Source organism: Puma concolor, chromosome B2 (genome assembly GCF_028749965.1).
Source record: "Puma concolor isolate L17-30 chromosome B2, mPumCon1.1.hap2, whole genome shotgun sequence".
Taxonomy (NCBI): Eukaryota; Metazoa; Chordata; class Mammalia; order Carnivora; family Felidae; genus Puma; species Puma concolor.
In genome coordinates, this window is record NC_141671.1 from 67,811,040 (window position 1) to 67,825,478 (window position 14,439).

Sequence of the window (14,439 nt, forward strand, 5' to 3'; positions counted from 1 at the left end):
ACCAATGCCACCCTTCTGAGCACACGCTGTGGCATCAGGCCAGGTCTCTGTTGAAGGCACTTTGAATTTTTTTTAAGTTTACTTATTCATTTTGGTGGGGGAGGGGTAGAGAGAGGGAGAGAGAGAATCCCAAGCAAGCTCTGCTTGCCAGTGCAGAGCCGGCTGGGGCTCGGACTCATGAACCGTGAGATCATGGCCTGAGTCGAAATCAAGAGCTGGACTTAACCGACTGAGCCACCAAGGCACTTCGATTCTGACTTCGAGTGGGCCTTATTTCTTATCCCTTCAGAAAGGAGGAAATCTCCCTAAAAGGAGCATTATACCATAGGGGTTCAGTAAACTTTTTCTGTAAAAGGCCAGATGGTAAACATGATAGGCTCTGCTGCCTTATGGTTTATGTTGTTTGTCTTTGTAGAGGCAAAGTAGCTATAGACTGCATAATAAATGAGTGTCCTCATGGAACTCTATGGCCACTGAATTTGGAATTCATATAATTTTCATGTGTCATGAAATATTACTCTGTTTCTTTTTCCGGCTATTGACAAATGCAAAACCATTTTTGGTTCACAAACTGTATGAAAGTGGGTGTGGGCAACATTTGGCCCGTGGACCGTAGTTTGCTAACCCTGACATCAAAAGTGCCCTGTACATTTAGTAGCCCAGAGTCTTGTGTGACTCTTGGTTTTTCATATGTATTGCACCTAACATTTAGTTTATACTGTACCATTTTATTCATTTTACTTTTAGTGGGTTTTGTTCGACCTGTTTATACTCAGTGGTCTAAATGGAACAAAACATCATTTATGAAACTCGTGTTTATTGAGATGTTTGTAAGTAAGGAGAGGCAGGAGAGAAAAAAAAAATTAAAAGGGTGTATATGGGACCAAAAGAGATTTGCTTTGTTTTGTTTTACTAGAAATGCTTGTCTTTTCTGTATAGATTGAATTCACTGAAGAGTTACTTAACCTTAAAGTGACATTAAACTGTGAAGCAGAAGCATATTTTAAGATTTTGTCTTCCACGGATTTGGAGTTGAAAACCCCATTCTCACAGTCTGTGAACAAAGAAAATGCTGAATACTGAGAATATGTAATAACTTGGTAAAGAGGTCAAAGTTTTCAGCTAAAAAAGTGATATACTTAAGTTTATTACTATATATTCCTCAATAGCAGAGAGTTGCCAAAAATAATTAAGCTGTAAATACTAAGCCAGGCATATATTTGCCTAGGAAATTCTGAGCTGCATTTGTAAATTTAATGGGAACAAGTTGAAAAAAAGTACACACACACACACACACACACACACACACACACACTCGTATATAGTGGAAAAGCTATTTCTTTTTTTTTTCCCATACAGAATATTTCTGGACCAATTGGGTTTCCAGTTACACACTACCCATTCCCTTCAGCAGTTCTCTGCAGAGCTATTTGGTGAGCACAGATGTCAGAAGAGGCAGCATATGGTATTATAGAGTGTGTTTAAAAAGTTAAGGGAAGGTTAGTTTTTGTGTATGCTTATTACACAAGTTAAAAATAGCTGGACTCTATTTGTAAATCAAATGGCCAGCTCTCAGGCTTGTGCCAATTGTGAAGCCTTAAAACAAGGTTTCTTTTGAGTGGCTTCGGCAGTGATGGGAAGGAGAAAGCATCTGAAAGGGTTCAAAGATTGACTCTGGTTATACACAAAAATGACCGGAGTTTTACAGACTTATCTACAATAATGTTGAGAAGGACTTCACATAACAGAGCGGATCATTAGCCTTTGATTTAAAAGAGTGCCATGCAGTGTTTCAAGAGGTGGGGACTGTTTCCCGTGTCTGAATGGAAACTTGCTAAAAGGGAGCAGAAGTGGTCACAACAATTTGCAAATTCTATTTAATCTTCAAGCTAGCAACAGTACAGAAAGAGATTACTATTCCTCATCTGCACTCCCACAACTCTGCTCCCAATTTTATGTTTTGACTGTGTAAATTATTTCTAGAATGTAGGACTTTCACATAAGGCTTAGTAAGTGCCTAGGAAATTCCAAGCTGCATTTGTAAATTTAGAAGGAACACAACATGTTGAAAAAAATGTCAAGTACTTGAAGTCGACCTTTTAATAAGGACACACAAGAGCAGTGAGTGGGCTTTAAATTGGATCTCTCTACACATGCTTTGAGCCGCTCCCTGAATCCAGTCAGAATCAGGGGTGGGTGGGACGTCTCTGCCCCTACACTCCAGCTTTTGGGGCCAGGTTCTGTTTCTGGCTCTGTCTTTCCTGGGTCTGTACACAGACACTCTCATGTGTCAGAGTAGTGGGACCCAGGCATGCAGTCAACATCCTTTTCCAATTTTTCTCTAATGAGAAAACCCCTCAAAAGTTTGACCAAAAGAGCTACATTAAAAAAAAAAGGGGGTTGGTAGCTCGTCTTGAATTGCTGAAATGCTTGCCCTCCAATTAATCAACTTACTGGATTTATTTGGATTGTAGATTCACAGCTGTTTTTTACTTTCTCCTTATTTGGTGTCACACTTAGATAAAAATAAATCCCCCGCCGCTTGCCCTAATGCGCGTGCGCGCGCGCGCACACACACACACACACACACACACACACACACACAGTCTTTGTAAATCTGGTGGTGATGGAGGTAGACTGTATGTTAGTCCATGATGGAAAGGAAGCACATTGTTTCCTCCAAGTCACTGGCTGACAGAATAGTCAACCCTGATGATTTATTCTAAAGTAATGAAAAATAAATACCTCTCAATAATCGAGGGTACTGATTTGCTGGGGCCCTGCTTTCTGCAGTGTAATTTTTTTTATTTTGTTCCAATGTGGGATATTGTGGCGGATGCTGTGCTGTGCATGCTCCCAAATGGAGCCTTTCAGAGAAGAAGGACTCATTCCCTCTAGCTACTCAATTCCCTTTGGGAATTGGCTGTGGTAAAGGGAATCACCTTGCCCCAGGGGCACCCCTCCTTGGGTGAGTGTCCAGTCCCCTCCCCCTGACTCAGGACAGTTCTCAAGGATCATGGCTGCTCCTGAGCGCCTCTTGTGACACCTCTGGAGCCTGTGTTGTAGTTCTGCCTCCCTCTCTCCCCTGTCCCCTCTCCTTCCTTTCCCTTCCTTTCTCCAGGTGCTGATCCCAAGAGCACTCCCTACAAAACCACTTGCACTTAAAAAAAAAAAAAAAAGTTTATCGTGAGAGAGAGTGGGTGCAGAGAGAGAGGGAGACAGAGAATCCTAAGCAGTCTCCACCCCCAGCACAGAGTCCAAAGCAGGGCTCGGTCTTACAACCGTGAGATCACCACCTGAGCAGAAATCGAGAGTGGGTGCTTAACCGACGGAACCACCCCGGAACTCCCCAAACCCCTTGCACTTTAATCACCATCTCAGCGTTGGCTTCCCTGGGATCCCAACCATAGACAGATGTGATTATTTAACTTTCCTTTGAAGAGGGATTTTTCAGATATTGAAATTAACCTCAAATGTATCAAAACTAGTGTGAGGAAGTGTTATGAGAGTCGGGAAATTTTCAAGTTTTTATTTCCTTTTCAGAAGTTCTTGTATAACATGAATTATTTTAAAATTAGCTCTGCTACTTCAGTGCTTATAGCGTGAGTCTAAGGGTTGGGAGAAACATGGATGAAAGAGAATCCCCAGGTTCTCTGATGACTAGCATAGAGTTGAGGAGAGGAGCCCCAGGTAATGGAGATTTTGAGTGGTGATAACGTGCACAAAGAGGCTCTCTAGGCTGGGGAACCTTTACAATAATCAAAGGTACGCAGGGTAAAAGAACAGAGCTACAGCTGCTGTTCTTGTCCTGAGAGTGGTGATTTTTTTAAAAAAAATGTTTATTTATTTTTGAGACAGAGAAAAAGCACCAGTGGGGGAGAGGTAGAGAGAGAGGGAGACAGAAGATCTGAAGCGGATTCTGAGCTGATAGCAGAGAGCCTGACGCAGGGCTCGAACTCAGGGACTGCGAGATCATGACCTGAGCCGAAGTCGGACACTTAACTGACTGAGCCACCCAGATGCCCCGAGAGTAGTGATTTACAGTTCAGATCCAAGAGGCAGCCTGCCTGTGTTAGAATGTTGGCTCTGTTACTTCTTTTCTGTATGACCTTGGGCAAGTCACTTAATGCCTCTGTGACTCAGGGTTCTCATTTGTAAAAGAAGGATAATAATACTTAATAAGATTATGATGCCAATTAGATCTGCTAAAATATGTAATGCTTTTATAACACTATAAATAGTATCTGTTATTATTTTATTCACCAACTTAAAAGTTGTATGCAGTCAGACCCGTTCGTTGTTTTATTGCTTCTAAGCAAACATGTGAGTCTTCCATCCTCTACACCAACGTTGTCCAATACAAGTATGGTGCTACCACTCATGTAATAGCATTTTCTAGTAACCATATTAGAAAAGTTAAAAAAAGTGGGGGGGGGGGGGGCGCCTGACTGGATCAGTCAGTGGATCATGCAACTATTGATCTTGAGGTTGTGAGTTTGAGCCCCATGTTGGCTGTGGGGATTACTTAAAAATAAGATCTTTAAAAAAAAGGTAAAAAAATTGAGGTGAAATTAATTTTAGGGGCGCCTGGGTGGCTCAGTCAGTTAAGTGTCTGACTCTTAATTTCAGCTTGGGTCTTGATCTCATGGTTGTGAGTTTGAGCATGTGTTGGACTCCATGCTGGGTGGAGTCCAACTTAAAAAAATTAATTAAAAAATTAATTTTAATATTTTTTGTTTAACCCAGTAATTCATAAAATATTATCAACATGTAGTAATTATAAAATTATTACTGAGATAGTTTATATACTTTTACTTTTTTAAGTCTTACAAATATGGGTGCATTTTGTATTTGTAGCACATTTCAATTGCTCATTTCAATAGCCACTATGGCTACAGGCTATTGTGTTTGACTCTATACCTTTAGAGGTTTGCTAGTTACTCTTTTTATTTCAAGAGTATTCCAGTCATCCATTTCTGTGATTGAACCACCCCAAAACTTAGTAGTTTAGGACAACAATAGCTCATTATTTCTCACGAGTCTCATCCAGCTTGCACACACAAGATTGATGATTATCGCCGAATCAATTATTACCATGATAGTTGTGAAATTTTCTAATTCCATGATTCCTTCTGTGTTTATTAGTTGGAATTTTATGGTAAAGAAGAACCTTTTCTTCTTCTTTCACTCATCTATTTACTTATAGGGCAGCATGAGCACATTGACTGTTTATTCAGTAGGTTATAATCCATAATTTATTTGAACATTCAAGTATTTTCACCGTTCCGTTATATATACATTAAAGCATTGGATTGCATGTAACTCTTTCTGAGTGTTCTGCAAGATGAGCAAACTTTTCTAAAAAATTTTGACTTGATAAATGAGCGATGTTTTACAATAGGAGTAGTACGTGATCCCGAATGTCACATGATCACAACCGAGCCAATGGTTCTTGAAATTCGCTTTGATATACAAGTCCTTTGGATTACAAGCATATTTCCGGAATGAATTATGTTCGCAAACCAAGGTTTTACTATATTATTATTTGTATAATATTTTATTTATTTATTTAAAAATAAATATAATTATTTATTTATTTATATTTATTTATAATATATAAATATACAATTATATTGTATAATAATTTATTTATTTATACAATATACAAATATTGTATAATATTTGTAAATATTTGTATATTTATTTATAATATTATTTGTATAATATTATAATATTTTATTTATAAATATTTATTTATTTATAATATTTATTTATTTATTTATATAAATAAATATAAATACTTATTTATTTGTATAATATTTATTTATATGGTGAATATATATTTATTTATATATATTTATATTTATATAATTTACACAAATATATATAATGGAATGATCAGACAATTTGAACATTCAAATAAAGACTTTTTTTTTGGCAAAGTTCTCTTATTATCCCTGTACCTATATATGCCTAGCCTCCCCTATTAACATCACTAACCAGAATGGTACATATTTTTTTTTAGCAAGGATGAACTTACACTGACACATCATAAACAACCAAAGTCCATCGTTTACCTTAGGGTTCATTCTTGGCATTGTATATTCTGTGGGTTTTGGCAAATGTATAATGGCATATGTCCATCATTATAATATCACACAGAGTATTTTCACTGCCCTGAAAACCCTCTGTGTTCTGCCTATTCATCTTTCTATGCCACCTTGCAGCAACCTGATCTTTTTATTGTATCCATGGTTTTGCTTTTTCCAGCTGTCCTTTAGTTGGAATTGTATAGTATGTAGCCTTTTCAAATTGCTTCTTTGGCTTAGTAATATGCACTTAAGGTTCCTCCATGTCTTTTCATGGTCCGATAGCTCATTTATTTTTAGAGCTGAATAATATTACATTGTCTGGATGTATCACAGTTTATTTATCCACTCACCGACTGAAGGAAACTTGGTTGCTTCTAAGCTTTGGCAATTATTAATAAAGCTGCTGTAAATATCTATGTGCAGATTTTTGTGTGGTCATAAGTTTTCAACTCTTGAGTAAATGCCAAGGAATGTGATTGCTGGATCATATGGTAAAAGTATGTTCAGTTTTGTAAGAAATTGCCAAACTGTCTTCCTAAGTGGCTGTATCATTTTGCGTTGCAAACCAGTAGTGAGTGAGAGCTCCTGTTGCTCCACATCCTGGCCAGCATTTGATGTTGTCAATGACTGATACCAGCGTACTGGTATCTTATTGCTTCAGTTGCATTTCTTTATGATGTGGAGCATCTTCTCTTATGCTTACTTGCCATCCATCTGTGTATCTTCTTTGCTGAGTTGTCTATTAATATTTTGGCCCATTTTCTAGTCGAGTTATTTGTTTTATTATTGTTGAGTTTTATTTTTTAAAAATATTTATTTATTTATTAAAAACATTTTCTTAATGTTTATTTTTGAGAGAGAGAGAGAGAGAGAGAGAGCGCGAGCGCACCTGTGCGCGCGGGGGAGGGGCAGAGAGAAAGAGACACACAAAATCCGAAGCAGGCTCCAGGCTCTGACCTGTCAGCACAGAGACCGATTGGGGGCTAAAACTCACAAACTGTGAGATAATGACCTGAGCTGAAGTCAGATGCTTAACTGACTGAGTCACCCAGGTGCCCCTTATTGTTGAGTTTTTAAAGTTCTTTGCATACTTTAAAATACAGTCCTTTATCAGGTGTGTCTTTTGCAAATATTTCTTCCAATCTGTAGCTTATCTTCTCATTGTGTTGATGTTGTCGTTTGCATAGCAGAAGTTTTTGATTTTGATGAAGTCCAGCTTATGAATTATTTCTTTAATGGATTGTATCTTTGGTGTTATACAGAAAAAGACCAAGGTCATCTAGGTTTTCTCCTACGCTATATTCTAGGAATTTTATAGTTTTGCATTTTATATTTAAGTCTATGATCCGTTTTGAGTTAATATTTGTGAGGGGGGTAAGGTCTGTCTAGATTCACTTTTTTGTATGTAGATGTCCATTGTTCCAGCATTACTTTTTGAAGAGACAGCTTTGCTCATTGGATTGCTTTTGCTCATTTGTCAGAGATCACTCAACCATATTAGTAGGGGTCTATTTATGGGCTCTATCTTCTGTTCCATTAATCAGTTTGCCTGTCTTTTGCCAGTACCACGCTGCCTTGGTTACTATAGCTTTACGGTAAGTTTTAGACTTGGTAGCATCAATCCTCCAACTTTGTTCTTCAATATTGTAATGGCTATCCTGGGTCCTTTGCGTCTCCACATAAACTTTAGAATCAGTTTGTTGATTTCCATAAAATAACTTTATGGGATTTTGATTAGGATTGCATTGCATCTATGGCTCAAGTTCGGAAGAACTGACGTCTTGACAGTATTGAGTCTTTCTGTCCGTGAACATTGAATATCTCTTCAATTATTTAATCCTTCCTTGATTTCATTTACCAGAGTACTTTCCTCATATAGGTATTGTAACCATTTTGTTATGTTTAAACCTAAGTATTTCTTTGTTTGGTATGCTAATGTAAATGGTGTTATTTTTAATTTCAAATTCCAGTTGTTCATTGTTGGTACATTTTTAATTGAGAACACACTCTCTTCACATATGCTGAGGTATGTGTTAAGATCAGAGTAAATTCTGCTGTGTGGAGGATATTCTCAATTCCATCGTTACCCCCATATTGAACTATTTAAATGTTTCAGTTCAAATATGTTACAGGGTTTGTCTTTTTGCCTGGAGAGTACCATGACTCCCTTCAGCAAATATTTTTACAACACAAAACTTGTCCAGTAAATTGTCTGTATTTATGGTGCTTTTGAATGTCTCACCAAACTTAGTTGCTGCAATATCATAGGGCTTCTCAGTTTCTCTTCAGTTCAGTATAGAATATGCCCATCTCATTAAAAATAAGAACTTGATGAGATGTTTCTTCCCACAAGTTGAGATATTCCCAAAGCATGACTATAGTATTTCAGAGTTAAATCTTGTGCACATTAAACCCATCTCATATTGATATTTTGCTGCTCCAAAAAGATTCAGGACAAATGCTAACTCAGGATGCTGGGAGAGCAGCAGAACCTGGAATGATCCTGGCAAGGACTCACGCTGTGTAAAAGGCCTTTCATGATTTGGTCCAGCCTCATCTCTATAATCCTCTCTTTGCCAACTCTTTGCTTCTGTAGACTCATGCTGACCTCCACTCTTTTGCACTTGCTGCTGCTCTGCCTGGAAACTCTTCCCTTTCTTTCGCATCTGGCTAATTTTCCTTTATCCTACAACCCTAGACTCTGGCATCATTTTCTCTAGGTGCCTTCCCCTGATCCCTCTGAGGTGGTCTCTGCCCTATATTGCAGCGCTTCCATGTCGAGTTATATCTGTTCAGTTGTTTCTCCTTCTTCTCCTTTTCAAGACACTTTTTGTCATTTGTCCTATTATTTAAGAGTCTTGCTCTTTGCTTTCTATGGCGACAGTTATTGGATAAACTGATCTTTGCTAGGGGATAAATGATTTTGATGAATTGCTTATCTGCTGCTGAAAACATATTTGTATTTCATGGAGGCCCATTAGGGTAGTGGTTTTCAAAGTGGGTGTATGCACATCGGGGGTTGTGCAAGACCATTTATAAGGATGTAGGCAGGCAGGACATGTATTAGCTTTATTTCTTCTATTTCATTGAGCAAAACTAAGGAATTAAGGTTTTCTAATATTTAATATTTTGATTGAGAAAGTACATATATGTAACTTGATCCTCTAACTTGACATTGGTAATATGTCCTAATTGACTCAATGCTCCATTATAACAATTTGAAGACCTTGCTGTAGAGGCATGCTGACATCCCCAGTGGATAGCTCTTCGGGTTTTCTGGCACTATAATGACTTACAGTTATGAAGTGTTTCCTGTGTGGCAGACATTGTTCTATCCACTTTACAGATATCAACGTACTTATTCTTCACAACCACCTTGTGAGATTGGTACTATTATTAATTAGCATGCTCATGTTATGGATGAAAAAATGGAGCCTGGATAATCAGGTAACTTTTTCAAGGATGGGGTGAGCACATGGTTGATTCATTTTAGAACTGATGTAGTCTAATTCCAGAGGCCACTTGTTGAACCCCTGCTCTGTACTGTGCTGTGCTCTGGCGTCTGTCTGTTCCCACCGGATAGACACATGTGGCTTCCAGGAGGATGGGGCCATGTCTGTCTTGTCATTGTGGTAAAAATTCTTAAATATTCACAAATATTTCTTAAATGAAGGAACTGTGAGGACCTGTCACCACCTCTGAACTCATGTCACTTAAATGGGAACTTTGGATAAGTATTCTTTTGTTTTTAACTTGAAACATTTTTTTTCCCTTGAAATAATTAGATCTGATGAGAAATTGGCATGAGTTAAATTAGAAGTCCTATGTTTAGAAACTTTACATGAAAAAAAAGTCTGCCTCACTCTAATACCAGTGAGTCAGTTATGAGTCCCAGCTCACCCCTGACATGACTAATGCCTTCCTTTTCTTCTTTTATCATGAGGGTCTGAGAACGTAAGAAATAAACCTTAGGTTCTTCCTCAACACCGATTGAAGTGTCCCTCAAATGTGTATAACCTGAAAGCAGCAACAAGAGTAGCAGCAACAATGACAACAAAAATGATAATGGAAAAGAGAAGCAGAACTTAAACTAATTTTTTTGGGGGGTTCACCCACTGATAGCCTTTTAAGTCTGGCTCCACTTTCCCTAATTCTTCAGCACAAGGATATGTAATAATCTGTCAGGTGTTCTGGGATTTAATAAAATTGTTTTGTTTTGGCCAAATAAGTTTGTGATTCTGTAAGCTTATGATTCTTTCCACATCTGAAAGAGTATTTAGGAGATTCTTGGGAGTTTTGTATTATATCATCATATTCCAATTATGACTCTATTTTCTTCCCTGTTTTGCTTTTAGGATCTTTCAAGACACTTACTCTTCCATCAGTAAGTATCCATTTAAAAAATTTGGTTTCAGAAATATACATTGCATTGATGAGACAAATAAATTAATATTTTGTTGACTTTTATATCAATTTACGTTTCTTGTGAGTTTGTCTTGAGTTCAGTTTCACCTTTAAATTAAGAATAATGTTACTTTGGGGCGCCTGGGTGGCTCAGTCAGTTGAGCATCCGACTTCGGCTCGGGTCATGATCTCGCTGTCTGTGAGTTCGAGCCCCACGTCGGGCTCTGTGCCAACAGCTCAGAGCCTGGAGCCTGTTTCAGATTCTGTGTCTCCCTCTCTCTGACCCTCCTCCACTCATGCTCTGTCTCTCTCTGTCAATAATAAATAAACACTAAAAAAAAAAAAATTATAAAAAAAAATAGAATAATGTTACTTTAGGGGCACCTGGTGGCTCATCGGTTGAGTGCCCGACTTCAGCTCAGGTCACGATCTCACAGTTTGTGAGTTCATGCCCTGCATTGGCTCTCAGCTTCGAGCCCCACTTTGGATCCTCTGTCCCCCTCTCTCTCTCGGTCCCTTCCCCGCTCATTCTCTCTCTCTCTCTCTCTCTCTCTCTCTCTCCCTCTCTCTCAAAAATGAATAAACATTAAAAAAATTTTTAAAAGAATGTTACTTCAGGGAGATCGGTAATTAGCCTCTTCAAACTCATAGCAAAGATTTTTTGCTTGTGAAACAGGGAACTTCACTGGGGAAACCTTCCTGGAGTATTGCCAAGAAACCTGGGCTGGTTTGGTGCCGTTTCTGCCTTACTGAACCTCAAAGTTTTGAGTGTGAAATTAACACTCTGCCCCTCGGTTTCCCTGTCCTAGAAAGTGGAGGGTGACGCTGAGCCACACTGAAGCCTGAGACATTGGTGATATTGATCCTGTCTTTGTTAAAAAATTTTGTGTTCATAATTTTTTGCACTACCTTTTCTATTTTAAAATATTAAAAATTTACTTATCTTGATTACTGATTTTTTTGGCTCCTCCTTAAGTTTTGCACCCGAGGCAAAGGTCTCACTCACCCCACCCTTGTCCTAGCTCTGGAAAAGGGGATAAAGAAACTGCTTCCTTCATAGGGGGTACTTTACCCTGGAGGTGAAATGAGATGTGAAAGTGCTGTAAAATTTGCTATGGAAGTGAAAAGGGGTTATTATTTTGTTGAGAAAGTCGTAAAACCTGGTGATTAAATGCTGTTTGTGAACTGATCCTGCTTCTCATAGCTTTGATTTGGAAGTTTGTACTTTTATTACCATGTTTTATTTTGGAGCTTCACACTTTGAATGTACCGTAGAGAAAGTAGACCACAGCATCCAACAAGAGATGCAGTTTGGTATACTTTTCTGAGAACAGTTGACTAATGACTTTGTTAAAAAACAAAATTTCACCCAGTGAATTTGAAGATCTAATTGGCTTTATTAAGAGAGTCATGAATTGGGCAGGATCCCACCTAGCAAGCAGAGGGGAGCTCCAAAGAGTTGTACAACACGGAAGGTTTTTGTAGGAAGGAAGGTGGGGCAAGGAAGTTATTAGCAAAAGAAAAGAAAGGATTGTTCCAGGCAAGGGAAGGGCATGGGGTCTTATCCTGCAGATTACCTCATCTTCCTTTGGGTTGGGTGGGGTGGGGGTGGGGGAGAGGGCCCATGTGACAGATTACCTCATTGGTGCTTGTCAGAAAGTTCCAGATTGATTGGCTTAAAATTCCACTCCTGGAGAGGTTGAAACTGCAGTTAAGTCCTGATTTAGTGTTCTGGGAGCAAATGACTCCACCTTGGGCCTGTGGTTTCTTTTTAACAACTTGGGCCCTGATACTTTACATACTTAATGTAGGATTAGCACTAACTGATGAGCCAGGTTCCCCCATTACTTCTTGAAGGTTACTTATCAAGCACATTCAGAAAGCACATTAGTTTTTGCAGGGGTGGTGGTAGGGGATGGTATTCCTAGAAAATATAGCACTACCAAACAGTACTTTATAAAAATTACTTATGTACCATAGCTGTTGTTTCTTACCTATTATGTTTGTACTTTCCCTCTTAAGAAATATAACTGCTTTTCTATTGTTGAATAGGAAGTAGGGAAAGAGAGGCAAAGCAGGTGGAAATGGGGGGAGAGCCCAATCTCAGTGGTAATAAAACATTACATTGCGTTATGTACCCTAAAATAATAGATGCTGGCCATGATGGTGTTGAAAGAGTATTCCAATGAGAAGCTTAAAATAAATCCTGTGTAATAGAATTGTCCTGTAGCAGAAGGGGGTGGGATTTAAGTTCAGAAACCACAGCTTAAAGTACAACTGTCTGGTTTCATCAGAGAAGCCTATAGTTACACAGGCTGGAAGTGTAGAAAGGCTGGAAGGAGAAGGCATTAGGCTTGGGATTGTTCCAGTAATGTCAGTTTATTGTAAATTGCACTTGTCCAAACTATCATTAACTGGGCTTTGGCTGCTATTATTCTTTTAATCCTTACCTATGGGAAATGCTAACTCCAAATCCTGTATTTGTCTTTCCCAGTAATGCCATTTCTATTGTAGATAGATATAGCAATTACCTATTGAAGGCTTTCTTAGACATTATATCCCTTTTCTAGTAAAACAAAAGTTTAAAGACTTAGTCGTAAAGTGTGTCTGGGAAAATTTGATAATGCTTGGCAAAAATAGAAAGTTCTGCGTTGTTATGAGTTGTCAAAATAGGCTCAGCTTTCAGAGTGTGCACTTGCATTCTGATGTTTGTAATATTTCAGATTGTTTTTTGAGGTTCTCATGAATTTTTGCTGTAAAATGTAAATATTTTGACTTCATTAAAACAAATGGTTTTTAATATCTGATTAGCTCATTGTTTCTATTTTTGATACACTAAAATCAACTTTTAATAAGAAGTAAATAAAAATGATTGATGCTTAGTATAAAGGTTATTTTTTTGCAGAAAATGTTTTAGGCAAATTTCTTTTATTCTCTGTAAGTAAATCCAACTTAACATGAGGGAGGGGTTTTTAAAGTTAGGAATGTTTTGAAGTTTATTTTATGTATAATTAACATTTAAAAAATATATTTTAAGTAGAAACTGTCATCTTAAATCCCTCAATTTTATTTTGAAAGTTATTTGAAATCTCTCCTTATTTTAGTAATTATAAGTAACTAATGAAGTAGAGTAGGATAAATCCTATTTTGTTGTCTCTGTTTCCTTGATAATTGATCTTTCAGAGAAGGTTAAATGGTTTTAGTCGTCCCAGATTAGTTCCTTGCCCACCAAGGATCTTTTGTAAATTTTTATTTATTTTTATTAAAAAAATTTTTTTCAATGTTTTTATTTACTTTTGAGACAGAGAGAAGGCATGAGCTGGGGAGGGGAAAAGGAGAGGGAGACAGGAACTGAAGCCGGCCCCACACTGACAGCAGAGAGCCCCATGCGAGCTCGAACTCACGAGTGATAAGACCATGGCCTGAGCTGAAGTCAGACGCCTAGCCGACTGAACCACCCAGGCGCCCCAATTTTTATTTATTTCTATTTTATTTTTAAGTAAACTCTACACCCAACATGGCACTTGAACTCACAACCCCAACCAAAAGTCATTAGTTCCACTGTCTGAGCCAGCCAGGAGTCCCTCCCCAAGGACCTTTTTGAGCACACTTGCCTTAAATACCCTGGGCAAAGAGCAATCATTTACTCAGGAAATTTGCATTTATGTATACACAGAATAGACTTAGCATAATGAGCATGTGCCACTCAGGTGCCAGTTGGTACTTGGCTGATCAAAGCTCCTTGATGTACTGCTGCCAGGCAGTGTCCGTCTGTGGGAACTGTATCTTTTTCCAGCCCTCGGCGCTCAGCTCAACATGTGAAACTGCAGAATCCCCGTGAGTAGATAACTGGTTCTTGCATAAGAGAAGGGCGTGGGAAGTCTCTGATGAGGGAACCTCTTTATTACCAATCCCTGGAACTCTTTCAGTAACTGGGACCCCA

The 14,439-nt window shown here is 38.3% G+C and overlaps 1 protein-coding gene and 1 long non-coding RNA gene across 9 annotated transcripts in view; one reads left to right on the forward strand and one right to left on the reverse strand.

The window, feature by feature from the left end:
- The window catches only part of LOC147581031 (uncharacterized), a 372,192-nt gene that overhangs the window by 168,398 nt on the left and 189,355 nt on the right, over window positions 1-14,439 (reverse strand). The gene's annotated exons all lie outside the window — the stretch shown is intronic.
- The window catches only part of CD109 (CD109 molecule), a 178,039-nt gene that overhangs the window by 43,336 nt on the left and 120,264 nt on the right, over window positions 1-14,439 (forward strand). For all 8 annotated transcript variants that reach the window (XR_015251325.1, XM_086707234.1, XM_086707237.1 and 5 more), the window contains one exon: window positions 10,448-10,476. Coding sequence is in view for 7 of the 8 variants with exons in the window: in XM_086707234.1 (XP_086563360.1) it covers window positions 10,448-10,476 (29 nt within the window). In the remaining variant the exon portion in view is untranslated. The remainder of the gene's footprint in view (window positions 1-10,447; window positions 10,477-14,439) is intronic.